This window comes from Saccostrea cucullata, unplaced genomic scaffold (genome assembly GCF_032062105.1).
Source record: "Saccostrea cucullata isolate Sc308-1 unplaced genomic scaffold, CSIRO_AGI_Scuc_v1 ctg4134, whole genome shotgun sequence".
Lineage (NCBI taxonomy): Eukaryota > Metazoa > Mollusca > Bivalvia > Ostreida > Ostreidae > Saccostrea > Saccostrea cuccullata.
In genome coordinates, this window is record NW_026931352.1 from 14,022 (window position 1) to 36,622 (window position 22,601).

Consider the following 22,601-nt stretch of genomic DNA (forward strand, 5'->3'; position numbering starts at 1 on the left):
TTCCTATATATTTCTATGTAAAACATTGATTCCCCATTGTGGCCCCGCCCTACATCCGGGGATTATGATTTGAACAATTTAGAATCTACATTACCCCAGGATGCTTCCACATAAGTTTCAGCTTTTCTGGCCCAGTGGTTCTTGAGAAGAAGATTTTCAAAGATTTTTCCTATATATTTCTATGTAAAACATTGATTCCCCATTGTGGCCCCGCCCTACCCCCGGGGGTCATGATTTGAAAAATTTAGAATCTACACTACCCAAGGATGCTTCCACATAAGTTTCAGCTTTTCTGGCCCACTGTTTCTGAAGAAGAAGATTTTTTAATGACCCAACCCTATTTTTGTATTTTCTTGATTATCCCCCCTTGCGAGGGAATATGTCCCTTCATTTTAACAATTAAATTCCCCTTTACCCAAGGATGCTTTGTACCAAGTTTGGTCAAAATTGGCCCAGTGGTTCTTGAGAAGAAGTCGAAAATGTGAAAAGTTTACAGACAGACGGACAGACAGACAGACGGACGGACGGACGACGGACAAAATGTGATCAGAAAAGCTCACTTGAGCCTTCGGCTCAGATGAGCTAAAAAGGAAAGGAAGGTCAATGCCCAAAGTGCCAGTGGTGAATCTCTTTAATCTTTTAAACATTGTATAAGGATTATAATATTGGATGTCAAGCACAAACTTCTTTACGTAGATGTTGAGAATTAACAATTACAGGATTACTAATAACAAATCAAAAGCTCTTCAACACTTACTAACTAGTTTTCCCACATCTTATTTTTTCTGTATAAGTTTAGTAATTGTATTGCAATCCATATTTGTTCTGAGTCAGAAAAAGGATATCTTCTTTGTTTCTCTGATGACTTCTGATCTCGGTTTTCTTACATCTAGAACTATTTGTTTCGTATAATTTCCTCGATATGAAAATCTATCGGACTGTTCAAGGAAGTTGGGTGGAACTCTTAGGTTCTTATGAAAATTTCTGATTCTTAATTTGATGAAATTTCCTGGACGTCTTAAATAAACGATACGAACTGGCATAAATACCCTGCGGTTAATGTCAGAAACGCCGTCCAAAGTAAAGGTATTCCGAATCGGAAAATTGTGAAGACGGACGAATTTACGGACATTATTAAGTCTTAAAAGCCTATTTGGAAAAGGTCTTCTAATTCTCCCTCTTTGGGTATTAATATGATACACACTTGGGCCCCAAAGATGTATGAGTGGACTATAAAGTGACGGATATAAACGTTGGCGAAGGAGGTCTCTAGATTTTTCGGCGATGGCCAACCATTTCAGGGTTTCTAACGGCAAAGCTATCGCATTAGGACCAACATTTCGGGTTAAAATTCCTGATCTTAACATATTTCTTGTTTTGAAATTCCGACCAACCGTTCCCAAAATTCTAGGATGGGATGGATTACCAAAGTTTGTCAATGGAAAGTGCAGGCTAAAGCTACCAGGAAAAAAAACTCTTTTGAAACTACGCATTCCCTGCAAGAAACCAACAGGTGCCTCTTTAGAAATGTCTGTTCCATTTCTTTTTATTCTGTTGCCCATCGTGTGATCTTTTATAAAGGACTGAAAGATTGCAATTCCCGCTGTATGATTTTCTCCTGTTGGTCCAGTTATTCCATTTCCTTTTAATGTTCTTGGATCAACAAATGAGGGTTGGAACGACACAACCTCTTCCTCTTCGTCTGGAAATACTGTTCCATCTAAAAACCTCGTTGTAATAATAACTTGAGCTGATGTTTGCTCACCTATGTCGTTGGCAGAAAGTGCGACACATACCCCGCCCTTACACCTTAAAAATTTAGAATTACTACAGTTAGAAGCGCATGATGGCATATCATCGTAATGATAAAATTCTGTTGTAAAAACATCACTGTATCCATCTAAATTTGTATAATTTCTGTAGATGGTCATATTTCTGCTTGGGTCATGAAGCTCAGAAGGTGCAGTAGACATTGGCCAAGGATAATCAGCAGAGGGATCTACACCTTGTTGTCTTATTTTTTGTCTAAATCGCTCCCATATATAGTCAATAAATGTATGATGTAGAATAAATACGGGATCGTTGGCAGTCGCCCTTGCATTTCTCATATCACCTCCAACCCAGACATGAACATTGCCATGCTGGCCTTCAATAGTGTTTTCGAAAAGTTCTCGAAATCCAGTAGAAACTTGCTCGTGACGTGTAACAGTGGGATCTGTTAGAAATCGCCTTATAGCCGGTTTTATCATCAGAGCACCCCCCGTGTGTATGTTTCTGTCCAGAATATTTCCGTCCGACGATTTCCAGCCTGCAAAGGGACCATTAATTACCGGACCAATACCATTACCCACTAAGGCTCTACTGAACATTGCTGTTTCCAGTGGGTTAACCATATCGTGATCCATGGTGGAGTCCCAGTAACAGAGGGACACGGAACCATCAATCCTTTGAAGTTGAAACTCCAGGCTGTAAATCATTTAAAATATAAGATTATATCTCCCTTATGTTCCATTTTGCGTTAGCGAGAACTTAGCAACCGAGAACTTATATACTAGTATGTAATAGTAAACTGGGATCAGCGATTTTTAAAATTCACATTTGTAATATGACAGTGACATAAACTTCATAATCCCGTCCGTCTTTCATTCCTGCTTGTCGGTCGTTTTGTATTATTTTAATAATTTCAAGTTCCTCTAATCTTAATTTCGCTAAAAAAAACTAAATGTAACTTTTATTTTACAACAAAAGCCTTAAAGCTAGGTCAAGAAAGAAGTTCTGATTGAAAATTTTCATCAATGTGTTAGATTTTCTTGAATTCGTTCTCTTCATATCAAAACTTAGGGAATTGATAAATTAAGTGAAGATTGGAATTGTTTTCGAATAATTTGGAAGAAAAAATGGCATTTAAACATTTTAGATCTTGATAGATTATTGAGAATTACTGTATTTTGTGATCTTTCTTCTGAAGGACATATGATTCAACATCATTATGTTTAATATGATATCCGGAGAAAATCTTATGATTTGAATATTTTTGATTTTCATAAATTTAAATGAGAATCTGAATTGTTTTGTATATAACTAAGTAAAATATGAGAGTATCCTTCTCAACTAATATTGCCTGTTGAATTTAATTGATTGTACGTTGTTTAAAAGTCACTCTCGGGAATTTTTTTACTCATATGCAGACTCTGCCACTTGCCGGTGGAGAGCTATAAATTTTAGCCTATACTCGCCACTCAGGACCATTGAGTAGTGAGGGATCTTTTCTGTGCCAGCATCTACTGCCACATGGGACCTCAGTTTATACGGTCCCCTCCGAAGTACCAGTCTCTACGTCCCATAGTGGGATTTGAACATGAGACGTAAGGATCGACTCCTTACTTCGCTACTCTAAAGCAAACGCTCTAACCACTGCGCCATGCGGGCGACTGTTGAACTTGAAGTGTATATATACTCTAAGCCATGGTGTATGTAAATAAGCATACAGAGGTATGTCTTTTATGGGCACAATTTAAACCAATTCATAATAGAATAAGGAAAATTATGCAAATAAAAATGGATGCCTGGATTGGATTTATTTTTGGTCGTATTTTGCAGCCATACCTATTATTATATACATTTTTTGTTACTTGAAGGACAGATGATACAAACAAGTTTTTATGCCCCCGTTAACAAAGTTGATAGTTTTTGCCGTGTCCGTCCGTCTGTTTGTCTCTCTGTCTCTCTGTCATGTGTCTGTTTGTCCGCAAAAACTTTAATCCTTGCCCATAACTTTTAATTTGGTGGAGCTATGACTTTCATATTTCACATGTGTATTCCTTGTGACCTTTCCTTGGGTGCCACCAAATTTGACCAAATTTGACCTATTGAACTTGGAGTTTGACCTAGACTTATAAAAAACATGAATTGATTGTAACTTTTAATTATAAAGGATCCGGGCTCTCTTGCTATCATACTTTTCATATTTAATTCTTGTGACAAGACCTTTCATGTGATATCAAGAATTTTCCCTTTTGACCTTGACGTTTGAGTTTGACCTACTTTTTAAATTTTTTAACCTTGGCCATAACTTTTGAAGGGTTAAGGCTGGGCCCTCCATTCTTCCCATATGTACTCTTTGTGGCAAGACCTTTCATTGGATACCAATTACCTTGACCTTTTGACATTGACTTTGGAGATTTCTGTACTTATGAAAAACTTTAACCTTGGCCTACTTTCATATTTTACAATTGTATTTCCAGAGAAAATACCCTACTTTTGTTGCCAATATATTCAATTTGCATTTAAGAAAAGTTTAATCGAAAGAGGTCACAATGAATTGTTAAGGACTTAGTGAAATATAAATTGCACGTCAACTCCAAGAAAAAAAAATAGGAAACAATATTTGGTTGTGAATTACTGATGCTTCGGTATGGTAGCTCTTTAAAAACGTGAAAGATTCTCAAAAGTTAGTCAAATTTCAAGGACAAAAATTGAAAAAATATTGGTGCCTATAGAAAGTTCTTGTATCAATTAAAGGAATACACCTGTAAGCTATGGAGGCTTTTGCAGCCACAATTCAGAAATTATGGTCAAGATAATATTTTTTTCAAAATGAAGTGTAACTCAAGGATGGGGAGATGTGTAAAATGTTAGTTCCGAAAAGGTCTTATCAAACGAAATGCACAAGCTATGTTAAGAACCCTCTCTACACTGCACACTAAAGAGTTCTGATTCTGAGGTATTTTTCTGCAGTTAAAGTGATCTGCCCTTAGATCTTAATTCTAAAAAAATAGAAATTTACCATATATTACTCTATTTGTAATTAATTTTAGTATTCTGAACATTTTAAAGGGCCAAGATAAATTAACTAAACCTGTTATTTACATGTATGTTCTCTATTGAAGCAATTAACAGTGATTTCTATTCAGTGATACTGTGTTGTCTTTGAACATTTTTCCCGGGGGTATATGCCACGCAGCATATTGTGAAAACTAAATAAATAAGCTCACTATAAACTCCTTTATACCATATATTTTTCTCAATGTCCAAAAAAAATTTTGCACTTGTATAGAGAGGGTCCTTAAGTATGAAACCCGAGTCACCAATCCAGCAAAAGCAACGGTTAAGTGTGAAACAAAAAAGTTATTAAAAGTCTTGTTCAAAGGAAAGAGGTCAAATATGTGGCTACTCAAACGAAGGTTTGCGAAGATACACATATGAAATATAAAAGCCTTAGTTCCAACCAATCAAAAGTGATACATGTGTAAGGTTAATTTTTTGGCGGACAGAAAGACAAACAGACAAAGCAAAAAAAAACTATATGTTCCCGAAATTCCGATTACGGAGGCTTAAAAACGGAATACCTGGCATTAGAGTAAAGCACATATGCAAGTATTTTTTTAGTATTTGTTTTGATATTAATTAATTAAAAATTAAAAACCCTTTAGGTATGTCACTCGTCAGCTTTTTAGAAAAGTTTACGCAGAAGATTTTACTTCAGACCTACTTATTAAAATTCGATTTTTGTAACATATTTAAATTCAACAAAGTAAATTTTTTAACATTCAACGAAAAAACTGCTCAAAAATCTACAATAAGCAAGATTTGTGAGGGACTATTTCTTTTGGTGGAAGGATATATAGCAGAAAATTCTGCAAATCGGCATATTTATAAAATTTAATGTAATGGAAATTTAGCCTCCCATAATTTTACTCGGAGAATATTTTCCGTTTTGATATTGCTAAATATATTTAATATAGGTCTTAATTTATATTCTTAGACTAAGGTTTACACCTTCCCTCAACAAACTTTTCCAAAAAATGAAAAAGATATGAAAGAAGTCAAGATCAAATTTATATCATTTTTTGCCTGAAAATCACATATTTTGACAAATATTTCAAAATTAACATCACTGACCCCACCTTTTTCTTTCATTATTTTAAACTACTCGATATTTGTGATTGATCAGCACTTAAGTCATAAAAAGTTTGATATAAGAATTTTTTTATTGCCTATTAAGTGTTTTAAAACCCAAATATGTTATTTTTTAGTGCAAAAAGGTCACACAATAATTTACGCGCATTAATTTGCAAGATTTGTTTAATGATAAATATTATTCAAACTATTTTACGTAAAATAACATTATATTTATTGCCATGCTTACATCTGATAAAATATAATAAGGGTTAAAGAAATTAACCAAAGAGATGAAATTTAAGTGCAAAAAGGTCAACTTAAATGTACCGTAGATCAGTAGAATGCACACTGACCCCTATTTTCTTTGCGATTTTGAGTTACACTTTATGAGTACTTATCCAAAATATACTTCTCAAAAATCCTTGATTTAACAAATTTCAGGAGTGACTTGCCTTAATTGCAATTTATATACTAGTAGTTTAAGATCACTCCAAAGGAAAAATATAAAAACTTACAAAAGTAGGTATACTCTGTGGAAACCTAGAAAGGCAGGTCCAAAATGTGCGGAACTTAAAACCATTTCGTGGATATCAGCCCATTTATCGTAAAACTGAAATCAAAATGGAAATCTTTCGTTTTTGACATAGACTATCTATTAATACATTGTTTTACTAAAAGCTTAATGACTTTGTTAATTTTGTAATAATGCAATTTGTTTTACCTTATCTTTTTCATTTTTCAACTTTATTAGGGCATCAAAAAATCGTTTCCTTTGTGCATCATCCAAAACTCGCAGTTCTCGCCGGAAGGCGCGTTGTGCATGTCGTTTGTGACGCCTTTTATTTTGAAGCCTTTGTTGGTATTCTCTGTAAAAGGATCGAATATAGTTGACCTGGGTCTCGGTCAAATTTAGCTGATGTCTTAGATTTGGGCTCTGCCAGATATAGCTACCTAGACAGTAACTTTGTATGCTATGGTCCTGGATGTCGGTTACAGGAAGTCCTCTGGTGAATTGTTCATAGCAGTGCTTCAACAGATTTGGCATATCTGTTTCCATCGCAATGGTATTTGTTTGATTGACAATCAAAAGTACCAAAATGGTAGAAAGAAAATGTAATTGTGTCATCTGAAAGGAATTTTGAATTACTTTAAATAAATTATTATCGTTAAACACACACTTACCTTTACCCTCACACATATACCTTTACGCACTTTCTCAAAGCGCTCCTAATACGCATACACCCCCCCCCTCTCTCTCTCAAACACACCCTTATACACACATACACCCTCTCCTTCCCTTACATACACACAATACATATAAAGAAAACAAGTCAATCAGAAAGTAAAACAAAAAAGGAACAAACACACTTAACAACGGCTAACTAATTATTCATGTTTAACATTCAAATTTTAAATGCATAAAAAATTATTCTTAATCATTATACAAATATTCATCTATATACAAGAAATAATGAAAACGGAGCGACATACGAAAGTCATTGACTAATTCTAATATATTTCAAATCATTTTATTAAGGTTGAAATTATAAATGAATTATGCTTGTCAAGGCTTGATGTAAATATTTTTTAGGGGTTAAATTTTATTGAAATGAATATGAGATAATCTCATTTAATTGTTTGAATAGCATTAAACAATAAGACACAACTTGGTACAAGTTATCTAGTTCATGGGAAAGTCAGCTTCAGGATGAGTTAACAAGTATAGCAACTTCCTCTTCCTCTTCAACATCTCAGTGAGTTTGGTCATTAGTAAAAGTTACAAACAAAAAATCCAGTCCAATCCTAACCATCATGCCACCGAAAAGGAAGAGGGATATCAGAGGGGAGATGGTGTCGCCATCCAGGGGCAGAGGGCACAAAAAGCCTCGCCATGCTCCCAGGCAGCAAAGGTCTGGAGCCAGGAATGATCATCCCCCCCACCATGCCGAACCAGAGACTGCAGGGAGTGATGCTTCACCCGACAGTGACTTGGGGGAATTCGCACCACCAATCATTGGTAATGTTGATTCAGATTTCTACCTAGATGTATATCTTTCTGATTTCACTCCTGTCCCAGAACTTAGCTGTTTTGATAATGTAGGTCAACACATCCCTTTGAAGTTAAAACAAAAAATTTGGGATGGACAGTTTATCGAGTTAGGTCTGCTGTTAAAATCAGCCAAAGAGATTAATGATAGTTTGGGAGGACAAGGGGAAATTAAAATTAGAGATGGGAAATTTTGTATTGTCCGGTCAAAGGTTGGTTCATATTTGACAATCGAAAAATGGACAAACGCTTTTATGATTTACATGAGTGTTATGTTAGAGAAATATCGCACAAGAGCCCAACAGTTTTTAAAATACATGAGAGATATCAGACTAGCTGCATCTAGATCACAGGGCTGGTTCAAATACGATGAACAATATCGGCTACGCAAAGCTAGCAATCCCGAATCCTCCTGGGGGGTTATAAGTCAAGGATTTTGGCTACTGTATGTGACCAACCAAAGTTCAAACTCTTTTGGCAGTCAAAATCATTTCAACAATACTAAACAAAATTTAGATGAGAGCAGCACATCCGCTGCTACCCAGTATTGCTATCATTTCAATCAGGGTAAAAAGTGCAATTTCTTCCCCAGATGCAGATTCAAGCACGTCTGTAGGAGGTGCGGAGGCAAACACCCGGCCACAACCTGTTCCACCAAGTCAGCTGTATAAACTGGGCAAGACCCCCATTAAACTACATAAAAATTTTTTACATACACAAAATTATTCTGATCATCAATTTTTAAGGGAAGGTTTTCAACATGATTTTAAATTACAGTATTTTGGCCCTAGATCACCCAGGTTTTCTAAGAATCTTACAAGTTTAGACAAACAATATCCAGTTGCAGAGCAAATGATTTACGAAGAAGTCTCATTGGGGAGGGTTGCGGGCCCCTTCATAGAACCACCTTTTCCAACTTTACAAGTTTCTCCTTTAGGTCTTGTGCCTAATTCACCATTTATCATATCCAGAATCTGCTTCAATAAATGATTTCATTGACCCAGAACAGAGCTCGGTAACCTATTCAACCATAGATGATGCTGCCGCCATTATTGCAAAATTAGGTCGGGGGGCATTTCTGGCAAAGTCGGACATTAAATCAGCCTTTAGGTTGCTACCAGTGAACAGCACTGATTTCGACTTGTTAGGTTTTCACTTCAATGATGGTTTTTATTACGACAAGATGCTACCTTTCGGTTGCAAAATAAGTTGTGCAATTTGGGACAGATTTGCTTGCTTTCTGCATTGGCTTATACAGGATTGCTAAAAAAATGCCTCAATCCTGCATTATCTAGATGACCTTCTTTTCTGTGGCAAAGAACTTTCCATTTGCAAAAATACGTTAGACACTTTTCTTTATCTGTGCAACGATCTGGGGGTCCCTATTGCAAAAGACAAAACAGTATATCCAATGCAGGTTCTTACGTTCTTGGGCATTGAGTTTGATACGATGGAAATGATCATGAGGTTACCGTTGAAACCAAACAAAAGGTTCTCGACATTATGGCACTTAAGAAAGTTACTCTTAAGCAACTCTAGTCTTTATTGGGTTTGTTAAATTTTGCATGTAGAGTTATAGCTCCAGGTAGGGCTTTCTGTAGACGTTTGATTGATGCAACAATTGGCCTTAACAAACCTCATCACCATACCCGTGTAACGTTAGAAATGAAAGCAGACCTCAAAGTCTGGCTTGACTTCCTCCAATCATTTAATGGCATTTCAGTCATTACAGAAGGTATATGGGTGAATAATGAGACTCTACAACTCTACACTGATAGCGCAGGGGGAGATAAGGGGGGCTTTGGTATATATTTTGCAGGCAAGTGGACATATGCTCAATGGCCCATTTCCTGGTTTGTACAAGGCATAACCCGTGACATGACCTTTTTAGAGCTTTTCCCGGTCCATATAGCTATTGAATTGTGGAAACATCAATTTTCCAACAATAGAATTTTGTTTTACATTGACAATATGGCGGTGGTACATGTCATAAACTCGACAACATCAAAGTCACAAAGGGTCATGAAAATTGTAAGAAAACTAGTTCTCACTTGTCTCAAACACAATATTTTGATTAAAGCAAAACACATACCTTCAAAATCAAATTTTATTGCGGATTCTATCTCTCGTTCACAGTGGGGCAAATTCCGACGGCTAGCACCGGCAGCAGATCCATGGCCAACACCGCTTCCCAAGAATATGTGGGAAATTTAACAAGGGAGGCAAACAGACTTATACAGGGTTCACTATCAGCAAACACATACAAAGCTTACCAGGGGGCTCTCACCAACTTCAAAAAATTCCTGAATAATTGTGGGACCACATTGTATTTCCCCATTCCTGTTGATCATTTGCTTAATTTCATTGCCCACCTTTCTATTTCAGGTACAGCTTATAGAACAGCTGCACTGTACATTAGCGCATTATCATATATCCATAAATTAAGAGGCATACAAGATAACACTCAATCATTCATTGTCAAAAAAGCCTTGCAGGGTCTCCACAAAAAGAGAGGTATCACTTTAGATTCTCGAATCCCATTAACTATATCCATCTTGGAGCATGTAGTATCAGCATTGCCATCAGTGTGTAGGTCATCTTACGAGGCAGTTTATTTTCCACACTTTTCTCAATTGCATATCACGGCTTGCTTAGAGTAAGTGAAGTTTTGAATATCCATAGGGCACACATCATGTTTACTAGAAGCAAGGTCAGCATCTTAATTCCCAGGTCCAAAACTGACAAAATGGGAAATACAACAACATTGCATATTTCCAAACAGTTAAATTCGGATATTTGCCCAGTCCCTTTTGTGCTTTATTCATGTCGACAATAAGGGTGTAACAAGATACCAATTCAACTACGTGCTTCAAAAAGCACTTCAATTCAGGAACATTCAAGGACACTTTAGACCACATAGCTTTAGAATAGGCAGGGCTACAGATCTTGCAAAACAGGGGTTTCCAGATTCAGAAATAAAATCTTTGGGCCGGTGGGAGTCAAAAGCTTTCAGAAACTACATAAGATTATAACATGTTAGCATTGTTAAATGGAATACAGGCTAATTTTGCCAAAGTATTCCAGGTTTCAAGACGATTTGGATAGTGGGATCTTCAATACCTTATTGGGCTGGTGAGGAGGCAGGGAGGAGACCGGGTGGAAAGAACCTTAATCTTGGGATGGACATCACTTGGAAGGGAATTAGAGGGCTGAAATGGGAAGATCTTGACAAAGTGTTAACAGATGAACTCAAACATCAACCACACCCAGATGTACTAGTCATTCACGCAGGGTCAAATGATCTAACAACGTCTGGCAATACTGCACTTAGATTTTCACATGAAATTCAATGTAGTTTGTATCGTTATAATGTATTGCTTCCTAAGACTTTGCTCATTTGGTCAACAATGCTTCCCCGTCTTTATTGGCATGGTGCACCTCTTGGCAAGGGTGGGGCTAAGATTGATTTAAAACGGCGTAAGGTGAATAAGGCCATTAGAAAATTCATTACATCCGAAGTTAATGGGGCTTGCATTTTTCATGACAAAAATATCAATGTTCATCAAAGCAGTTTATTTAGATATGATGGAACTCATTTATCTGAAAGGGGGAATGAGGTTTATTTGAATAATATCCAGGGTGGTTTGGAATTCATTTTAGGGGGAAAGGGCAAAATTTTCCCTCCTCAGTAATGCCCTTTGTTTATCTAGTCAGATTTCAGTTGACCTGTAATTTCCTAGTTTAGGATTGCTATATATATAAATATTAATTTTGGTGCAAATTGTTGTGGGGAACATCATATCGATGTTAGTGGCGGGGTCAAGGGAGACATCAGCCTTGTACATGCTTAATCTGTTTGTCTCTGCCCATCTGCATCAAAGCATGAGGGGGGTCTCATGGCTGTGTTTTAACATGGAAGTTATATGCCATTGAGGAAATGTGTAGAATAAATGTAAATTGCTTGGGATCTGCAGCATTTCAGTGCTCAGACCCCCTCTACCTATATAAAAGTAGGAGAGGCTACAGGCTGGTTGGTGTTAAAATTCTAAACCAGGTAGCAAGCCAGAGGCAGGGTGTAAAAGCTGTGCAGCTTGTGTGCCTAGCCATCATGCGTGTGTCAGGCATGGGGTTCCATGGCACTCGCATCTAAGCGAGGCCACTAGTTTGCCCGTTTGTTTATGGTATCCTAGTTGTCTCCCTTGACTCCTACAAAATTTGAGGCCATTTCCATCCAACATTGTGTGTGTTGTATTATTATGATCTTGTTTCTCAATAAATTAGTAAAGTTATAATTGGCGTTTTCAATTCTCAGAGCTGTCTGGAAGACAGTTTCAGTATAATGGTGGAAAGGCAGAGAAAGCAAAAGCAAAATATCATGGGCAACTATCAATTTATTATACCCGCACTTTCTAAAGAAAGTTCGGGTATATTGTTGTTACTCATGTCCGTCCGTCCGTCCGTCTGTCTGTCACACTTTTCTTCCCTGAACTCCTCCTACATTTTACACAGTAGCTTAATCATCTTTTGGGAGATGGTTGGTGGAGTCATGTAGATGTGCAGTAAGGTTTCAGAATTTTGATTTTGCCCCGGGGGGTCAAATGGGGGTCGAAAAATGGCGTTTTTTATGCAAAAAGTCCCGTCTTCCCTGAACTCCTTCTACATTTTACTCAGCAGCCTAATCACCTTTTGGGGGATGATTGGTGGTGTCATGTAGATGTGCAGTAAGGTTTCGGAATTTTGATTTTGCCCCAGGGGGTCAAATGGGGGTCGAAAAATGATGTTTTTTATGCAAAAAGTCACGTCTTCCCTGAACTTCTTCTACATTTTACTCAGCAGCCTAATCACCTTTTGGGGGACGGTTGGTGGTGTCATGTAGATGTGCAGTAAGGTTTCGGAATTTTGATTTTGCCCCGGGGGGTCAAATGGGGGTCGTAAAATGTAGTTTTTTAATGCAAAAAGCCCCGTCTTCCCTGAACTCCTTCTACATTTTACTCAGCAGCCTAATCACCTTTTGGGAGATGGTTGGTGTTGTCATGTAGATGTGCAGTAAGGTTTTGGAATTTTGATTTTGCCCCGAGAGGTCAAATGGGGGTCGAAAAATGATGTTTTTTTATGCAAAAAGCCCCGTCTTCCCTGAGTTCCTTCTACATTTTACTCAGCAGCCTAATCACCTTTTGGGGGATGATTGGTGGTGTCATGTAGATGTGAAATAAGGTTTCGGAATTTTGATTTTGCCCCAGGGGGTCAAATGGGGGTCGAAAATGATGTTTTTTATGCAAAAAGCCCCGTCTTCCTTAAACTCCTTCTACATTTTACACAGTAACCTTATCATCTTTTGGGAGATGGTTGGTGGTGTCAGGTAGATGTGCAGTAAGGTTTCGGAATTCAGATTTTGCCCTGGGGGGTCAAATGGGGGTAGCAAAATGACGTTTTTATGCAAAAAGCCCCGTCTTTCCTGGACTCCTCTTATATTTTACTCAGCAGCCTAATCATCTTTTGGGAGATGGTTATGGGGTCATGTAGATGTGCAGTAAGATTTCGGAATTTTGATTTTGATTTTGCCCCAGGGGGTCAAATGGGGGTCAAAAATGACATTTTTTATGCAAAAAGCCCCGTCTTTCCTGAACTTCTCCTACATTTTACACAGTAGCCTAATCATCTTTTGGGAGATGGTTGGTGGTGTCATGTAGATGTGCAGTAAGGTTTCGTAATTTTGATTTTTCCCCGGGGGGTCAAATTGGGGTGGAAAAATGACGTTTTTTGTGCAAAAAGTCCTGTCTTTCCTGAAGTCCTCCTTAATGTTACTCAGAAGCCTAATCATCTTTTAGAAGAGTTAAATATTTTGAAAATTATGTAAAACATCAACGTCAAGGGGTGAAAAAGCATCGCATGCTGGGAGACACATTGAATTCTTATGAGTAATTAATGTACATGTCAAATGTGAGTCATATCTCATCTCAATCAAAAGTTATAAGCAAATGCAACGTTTTTGAAAAGTATGTTAGGCATCAAGGTCAAGGTCACAGAGTAAAAGTCATGATTCATTTGGAAAGGTCTTATCACAGGTAATAATATACATGCATTATAATATGAATGCCCTAACTTTTCTCTTTCAAAATGATGAATTTATAACAATTTAATTTTTTTGCAAGTAGGTCAAACTTCTAAGCCATATGTAAAAAAAAAATCTCATGCCATTCTCACAGGTAAATACTAGTACATAAGTTTAATGTGAATGCCTTGTCTCTTCTCATTCAGTAGATATGACCGTGATGACCAAGGTTAAATCTATTGAGACAGATGGACAGTCTGACATACAAATGTACATATTTCTATATGAATTGGGAAAATATGGCCCAGTGGTTCTAGAGAAGTTAAAAATGTAAAAGGTTTTTAGACAAACAGATGGACAACACGTCACGACAGACGTTATATGATAAGGAAACCAGAAATTAAAGCTCAAATGAGTGTTTTGAAAGGGTTACAATATGGTTCCAGTATTTGAAAAGCTGTTTTTCTCATGCAGAGATATGCATGACCAACATATTCATGTTTTATATTTTCTTTAGTAATTTGTTTGTTTGTTGTGGATACATCTCTCTCAGGAATTTTTCCCTCATATGGAGACACCACTAAATAATAATGAAGACAAGATGTGTTTGTGAAACACTGATGTCCCTGTATGGAAGCTTATGGCGAAGGTTGAAGTTTCTCAAATATATGTCAAACTCAAAGGTCAAGGTCAAAGGGTTCAAATTGTTGGTATCAGAAGAAAGTCTTCTTGTCACAAGGAATGCACATTTGAAATAAGTAATCCCTAGTACTTCCTGTACAAAAGTTAATTGCCAAGGTTAATTTTTTTTAAGTGGTTCAAACTCTAGGGTCAAGGTCAAACATATTTATACCTGTTGACAGTTCACAATGAATACACATATTAAGCATGAAAGCCCTAGCACCTACTGATCAAAATCTATGCCAAGTTTAAAGTTTGGCATTTTTCTTGTAAAAATGTGTATCCTAGGTCAAGCGATCAGAGGTAAAAATTAATGGTACCCAAATAAAAGGTCTTAATTGTCACAAGAAATAAACCTATAAAATGTGGAAGCCATTTGTATAGCCCATCCCACTTAAAACTTATGGGCAAGGTAATAATTTCTGCAGACAAATAGACAGACATAATATAAACGCAAGAAACAAAATATGTATAATTAGTCAAATGGAAAAAATATACTATTTAATTGGAATCACAAAATAGATTGTTATTTCAGGGACAGGGAGTGGGTAGGGAGATTGGACCCCCCCCCCCCCCTGGAATTAGCTTTGTTATTTAAACAAGACTATATACTGAAGCAAATAAAAAATGACTTTGGACATCCTCCCCCTAACTTAGAAAACATTGACCCCACTATCATTTTTTTATTTTGTTTATTTGTTTTCAGTTTTTTTTCTCCTGCTTATCAGGAAATTCTGGGCTGGAATTTTTTGACTGAGATATGAACCCCCCTCCCTACTCCCGAAAAAAGTTCTGGATCCGCACCAGTATTGACAGTAACTTCACAATATGAAATTCTTCTAGTGTGGCATGCGATGATCTTTGACCCTTTTTGAACTTTAACCTAATCGTTTGGATTTATTTCACCCCACTATGCTTAAACGTGAACTTACCGACCTCCATAGGTCTTGTCAACTTCATGAAGTAATAGTATAATCCAATTATAACACAAAATGAATTAATCCAATGCACACCAGACTGCAGCATGTGTGCTAATGCTATTCCATTCGGCAAACCTTCGCGCCGTCGATTCCGTCACCTTATCAGATGAAGTGGGAATCGGCCGAGGTGTGCCGAATGAGTTTAATCTAAAAATATGATAGTGGGTGACGCAACGTGATGTGATGTAGAAATTTACATGTTAACATGTATAGTACAAATTTTAAATTAATTCATAACAAATGTTTTAACAAAACTGTTCCATCTAGCCTATTCCAAAAAGTATGTGCAGTGTGATTGTGGTGTCGAGGGGTGGGGGATTAGTAAATTTAAAAAGGTCCTATTATGAGCAAAACATTTATTAAAATCTAATTTACAACATTAATAGAATTCAAACTGGTATATAATGAATTAAGCATGTAAAATAAATATAAGAGTTTTGAGTTATGGTCACAGGGAGAATTTCATACTCAATTTGATGAATACATATAGAATTTATTATTTTGACTTTTTCCTTGGAAAGCCGCCCAATATGTAGGAGCGTGTATTTAGAGGCAAACACCTTAGTGCGGTTATTACTGTCTCATGACAGCATCTAGTTGTCAATACCTTTACTTAAAAAAAGATTTTGAAAATTCAACATGCACATTGAAGTGATTTATAACCTACCTAACGACCAAATTTCCTTATCCTGAGTCGGGAATGGAAAACAGACATTATTTTAAATCAAAATACTATTAAATCAGAGCCTGTTATAAATAAACTTTTAAAAAAGGCAATTGTTATCAAAGAAAAACTGCTTAAAAATGGAAAAAAAAATCAATTCATGTATAATTAAATATTGTTGAGTAATTTCTAGAAAATATATTTTCCTGGTGTATTACATTATACGGAAAAATGCTTCTCTACGTAGGAGATATCATTTAAATAAAAACGGGGAAGGAAAAGGGGGTGGAAAGAAAATAAAATAAAATGCAATAACAAACAGCTATTCAAGCTCAAAAGTCCATTAAGCAGTACAAAATAGGAGCAGACAAAAAAGGACCTCCGAAACAGGGATCAGGTGACTTTAGCTTTTCAATCGTCAACTTCCCTTAATTATCCAGCAATATACCTTCATAACCTGCATACGGTGTTTATAACTCTCATTCGATTTGATATGACAGTGTATGCTCTACGTATGTACAATTTCTAAAACAATGTAAATTATTGACAAACAAGTTGATGAACTAGAATATTAATATTTCGTTTAAATTCAACATTTCTTAAGTTCTATTGTCGATACAATATCCTTGTCAGCAAATACAATTTATCACTCAAATGCTTTAAAATTTGAATTGAATTTCCTTCAAACAACTTAACGTAAAAATGAGTCAGTTCAATATTTTCAGTTATAGGATCTTTAAGGCTTCGTTACAACGATATATCCGTAAATTCATATTAACATAAGTCATTCTACATATAGGCCTATATTATTACCATATATTAGTATCTCCTGCTCTGTTCTCACTATTCTTCTGGGACCGGGCCATGAAGAAACGAACTTATAACTTCATGTCAGAAATAATCCACATAGGTTTTTTTGGTTTTATGGAGAAGAGTTATTAGACCCCCCTCCCGCCCAAAAGTTCACCCTTTCTTAATAATATTCTCCTGAAAGAGGATTTAAACAACTTTGAAAACCTTTTACCAAGGGATAATCTGTGGCAAGGTTGGTGGTATATATAGAATAGTTTAAAACATTTTTTTAATAAATACAGAACAGACAGTGAGATGGATAGACAGACAAACCGACTCTGGATAAAATATTACTAGCTTTCAGCTAAGAGAAAAAATATAATCTTTGTCTTTCGCTTACTGACTATTGTATTTAGTTCATTTTTTACAAAAAATAATAATAATGCAAATATAAACAATATTGTTTATTTTACAATTGCACAATTTGTGAAATTTCTAATTAAATAAACTGATATGAAACTTACCTCTAAAGAAACGTTCTATACGTCTGTTGTGTGCAATGAACTATCAGAACATGTCTTTTATATACTTAACAGAAAATTTCCAACTTCAAATTATATTACCAGGACTTTCCATTTTGTTTTAATTGATTGAGTTGCATTTTGTTTTAATTAAATCTGGGAAAATGCTTGTAATTTTCCACTTATTGTTTTTATAAATATTTTTGTTATTCGATATTTTTCTCCAGTTTAATTCAAAGACGTGTTATTTTTGTTTCATACGAAATTTATATACACATGTACATGTACATGCAGTAAAGAAAATTGAGAAATTGTCGAGCATTAATTCAAATAAAAAGAAAGAATGCGTTACTGCTACCAGCACTTTTTTCAATTTCATACTTATTTTTCTCCACTTTAATCCAATGATGTAATTTTTGCTTCATACAGAATATATACATGTACATGCACTAAAGAGAAATGAGAAATTGTCGAGTATTAATTTAAATAAAAAGAAAGTATACACTACTAGCATTTTTATTCTATTTCATACCAATTGATAGTATTTTATACAAAATATAACGACAGATTACTTATTTAAGTAATCAATACATAGGGCTCACGGAATGTGTGACTGGTGACAGGTGAAACTTATTTTCCTTATGCACCTGAATCCATCCCTTGATTTTCTGATGGTCTTTATTTAATACCCTATTTATAAATTTAGATGGATTGTCTATTTAGGTTTTTTTTTGAAAAGGAAGAAAAGCTGCTCTTGTCACTTTTCACTGGTTGAATTTTTTGTTAAGGTCATTTCAGGGTCACTAAATTGCTCTTAGTGATTATCTCAAATGAATGCTTTGTAAATAACAGGTTTGTTGTCTTATCCATCTAGTCTTTAGATAAAAAGGAGTCTGGCATATTTATGAAAGAATCCTTTTTCATTATTTTCTTAACTTGGCAAACTAAGAAAAAAAGATTGGCATCATCAAACTGACATACGTTAAATGGACGATTAAACAGAATTGTATTCAATATTAAAGATATCTGTCATTCACTCCATCATTTCTTTTTAAATTGCGTCGCCCACTTGACGCAGTGGTAAATGCGTCTGCTCTAGGGTCGTGAAGTAAGGCGTTGATCAGGTTTGTTCCCACTTAGCCAATATTTTGAAAAATCTTATTCCCACATACCCAGTAGTTTGATTTTCACTCCTAAGTGATCGACAGGATATAGTCTGTTTTCAGGTATATATGGATAACCTTAGAATGACTACCACTGAAAAAAGAGTAAAATATATTAACCAAAATTAAAATTTTAATAAAATTAATAAATCATAAATTAATTTTTATTTAAAGTTCCAGAATTTTTTTTTTGTGGTAAATATAGTAAAATAAACAAACATCTGCATTTAAAAAATAATAAATTAAATATTGATAAAAGTTATAATATCTAATATTAAAAGAAATGATGTTTTTATGCTCTTTAATAAAATTAACATTTGAGATTAGAAATATTCATCTGAGTATGTAATATTTGGTCATGGTATTTGCATGAACACAGTAATAGAAGCTTATAAAAAGTAATTTATTTTCTGATGAAGAAATAACTTACATATTCATTCCATACTTGATGTTCACAACCCTGCTTATTAATTAATTACAAGGGTTGTTCAATAAAAAAAAATGCCCTCGGTGCTCGGAAAAAAAGCAAAAGACAATTCAGTTTTAGAACTCATTTTTGACTATTGCGCTTATGGCAGATCCTATGATCTCCTGGACTTGTTTCTTCTTTCTGAAAGGTGTTGTTTTTTTTTCAAGTTTAGAAAATGAACCAAGTCAAAGGGTGACAAATCTGGTGAATATTATTGTGTGACAAAACCTTACTTTTCTGTTTATCCTGAAAACACCTTTACTCTTCATGGCGTGTGGGTTTGGAAGCTGTCACAAAGAAATTTTTTGTAGTGGATTTCTGATTCTAGTTCCTTCCTCTCAAAAACCTTTAGATTTTTGTCAAACAATTTGCATTCTAAACTCCTCCAGAAATTAACTGCCTTCCCGAATAAGAATTTGAACAAAATGACCAAAAATATATAAGAAAATGGCATATAAAACTTTTTGTCCTTTTGTAATGCTTTGCTCTTTTCAGACCTTAGCCGTTTTTTGTCAAGTGCATCTTATTGTAAAAATGTTTTGAGGGTAATAAAACAATGGATTTAAGTTTCATTATCTGTTTGCATTTCAAACAAACGTGAATAACTACAATTTCTGGGTTTTTTAAATAACTGTTTAGATATCCTTTCACGGTGTCGTTTTCACTCATTTTTCAAAACATAGGATGACCATTGAGTACGTAGCTTTATCACTGTCAAATGATTCTTTGAAATAAAGTGAACTATCCCCAAATTAAAAGCCATTAAATTTGCTATGTGTTTTAAAGTCAATCGAACATCATAAGTGATAATTTGTTGAATTTTGTTGAATTTTGGCAAACAGAACATTGGTTGTTTTAAGTCCTTGTCGCCATGGACGGAATCCATTTTTGATGCCCAATATATCATTTTTGTTCTTTAAAATTTACCTGCTCATATGTCTATAAAACAGGCATGTGGTTGCTGTAAAGTCCATAAATTTCAGTGAATATTTCTTTTGGAATCTTATCAAGTTTTCCAGGAGCCTAAATGAAGCGTTTAATTTCACTCTAGTTTACTGATTCTTGACCATTTATTTCTAATGCAGTGTCTTAAAAACCTTGTTTTTCAGCTTCTCACAATGTAAATATGAGATGAAAGTTGTTCACATATAAAGATATCACAATTTAATTTGGAAACGGAATTTTCTCCGACTCGGAAGAAAATACAAAAGATTTAAATAACACATTACAGAGAAGACAAAATCGTATTATTAGTTGAAACGAGGTGTTCTCCGTGTTCAGAATTGTATGAAAAGTTTTAATTTAAATGTATTAACTATATTTCTTAACTTAATTTTGTATTTTTCAATTTGTATAGTTTTATTCTACCATTGAAAATGTCCAAAAATTATTTACTTTCACAAAAAATCAATGTTTGCACATTAAAGAAGGCATGTTGCATCATATTCTGTGTTTTTCATTTTGAATACTTATATTTTAGGCTTGATTAAAGCTGTGCTATTACATGTTTTATCAATTTTAAAAAAATAAGAGAGGAAAGACCATTAATACTTCAAAAACATATATTATATTGAATGAATTATGCAATTCTATTTTATAAGAAACATATTTAAAGCTTAAGTATAATTATGGCAAATCTGAGCTGAAATATGAAAAGAGATTGAGTGTAGATATACATATGTACATGATAAATGTTATTTGCGTTCAAATTTAAATTTTCACCAATTTTGAACTTAAAATTTTCTCCATAGTTTAAATGACTTAAATTTTTTTAACTTCATTTTTTTCTGTTCTTGATTCTTCTCACAGAAAACTGTATTTCTTGTATTTAAAAATTAATGAAATTTTCACAGAATAACCAAGAAGACAATATTACTAAGTGATGGTGTTAGTTAAATTAGTTTCCCTGGGCATTAAAAATAAAAATAACTCTACCCAATCATCTGATAGGGTCTTCTATTTCAGAAGATTAAATGTTTTTTTTTTTCATAAAAAGATATTAGTATATAGGATCCATAAGATGACATTACCAAATTGACACAATTAGTTTAACAAAAATAAATTTTGTCTTATCCGAATTTTCTCTATTTTTCTCAATTTTTTAGGTTATTTAAGTAATCTTTATATGTGCCCTATCTTTAAATTTTCTTTATTTTTACAAATGGTAAACAAGTTATATAAAGATACAAAATGATACAAAAACAAAAAGTTTTGACCGTTTACTTAGAGAGAAAAAACAGTTTCTATGGATTTTTTTGGCTCATATTTACACTAAGATTGAAAGCATTTAAAAGCTAATATAGTTGTAGTTTGTTTGGAAAATCATAATTATTTGATATATTTTAAAACTTTAGTCCCTTTTTATTAATTTAGCAAACATTTGAAAAATTCTTGAAGTCTTTGATTGTGAAAAATTATAACTAAATTCGTTGTTCTATAATACATTTGAGAAAAGAAAAGAAGATATTTTCATATGCCACCATTTCGCCAAAATATAGTCCCTGCTAGTTTTCGAACACAATTTGCCATTTCTATTTAAAGTTGTAAAATTGTGATGAGGGAAGAAAAAATATGGTCTTTTAAATCTCTTTCACCTAAATATATGAGACATATAAGCAAATATACATTGAATATTTTATCTACTCTGAAACCAGAGAAGAATCCTACCTTAAGGGCGCCGACTATAGTTTCCATTGCGCAATATTTCGTGCATCATAGTTAAATGAAGCATATTTACTGTTTTAATGCAACTTTTTTCGCTTAATTATTAAAATTAAACAAAATTAAGAAATAACAGGTATAAAAATGTAATTACAATTTGATATAACTGATTTTTTAACCGATTTTACAAATGATAGGTAGGTTGACGTCGTTGCAGTGTGTTTTTGAAGCTATGATAATCTGTAGCTCTTAAAGAAAGGGGTAATAAAAATATTATTCAAGAAAAAGTAATAAAACATACGCTCTTGAAATTTAAAACATAGAAATTTAAGAATATCTCTAATATCTTTATTATGTTTTCATGTGAATCCATTGTGTACGTCATATTTTGTAATACTCTATAAAAATAGTAAAATTTGCTAATTTTTTGCATTTTGAGATGCCCCCTCTGGTAACAAGACGGTAGAATTTTGTGTTTATTGCATATATTGTATAATATAGTATTACTCATCAAATGTTATAGTTTGAACAAAATTTCTATTGTAGTATTTGTATAATTTGCTTTCAAGTGCTAAAAATTGGCATTTTCCTTATAATCCTATAGCAAATGTACCTGTATTTTGAGACCGTCCCTTAAAAATACCTGGGCGATAGATTTTCCCCAAACTTT

At 34.4% G+C, this 22,601-nt stretch overlaps 2 protein-coding genes across 2 annotated transcripts; one reads left to right on the forward strand and one right to left on the reverse strand.

The window, feature by feature from the left end:
- Nucleotides 1-830: 830 nt before the first annotated feature.
- On the reverse strand, nt 831-17,648 carry LOC134232322 (tyrosinase-like protein 1). The gene is made up of 4 exons (XM_062714276.1): nt 17,642-17,648; nt 6,623-7,027; nt 6,417-6,511; nt 831-2,466 (listed from the first exon to the last, which is right to left on the reverse strand). Exons 2-4 carry the CDS (start codon nt 7,025-7,027, stop codon nt 831-833), a joined length of 2,136 nt encoding a protein of 711 aa, XP_062570260.1. The 5' UTR covers nt 17,642-17,648.
- LOC134232321 (uncharacterized) lies at nt 7,544-10,614 on the forward strand. Its single transcript, XM_062714275.1, has 2 exons — nt 7,544-7,918; nt 10,085-10,614. The coding sequence occupies exons 1-2, from the start codon at nt 7,714-7,716 to the stop codon at nt 10,606-10,608; spliced, it is 729 nt and encodes a 242-aa protein (XP_062570259.1). The 5' UTR covers nt 7,544-7,713; the 3' UTR covers nt 10,609-10,614.
- Nucleotides 17,649-22,601: the final 4,953 nt, after the last annotated feature.

Excerpts from the sequence above, each read along its gene's own strand:
- LOC134232322 (XM_062714276.1), bottom strand. The coding sequence starts at position 7,027 with ATGACACAATTACATTTTCTTTCTACCATTTTGGTACTTTTGATTGTC. Across the intron at positions 6,512-6,622 it reads TGAAAAATGAAAAAGATAAG|TTTTACGATAAATGGGCTGA; the intron begins GTAAAACAAATT and ends TTTTGATTTCAG. Across the intron at positions 2,467-6,416 it reads CACAGAGTATACCTACTTTT|CCTGGAGTTTCAACTTCAAA; the intron begins GTAAGTTTTTAT and ends AATGATTTACAG.
- LOC134232321 (XM_062714275.1), top strand. The coding sequence starts at position 7,714 with ATGCCACCGAAAAGGAAGAGGGATATCAGAGGGGAGATGGTGTCGCCA. Across the intron at positions 7,919-10,084 it reads ATTCGCACCACCAATCATTG|TGGGGCAAATTCCGACGGCT; the intron begins GTAATGTTGATT and ends TCTCGTTCACAG.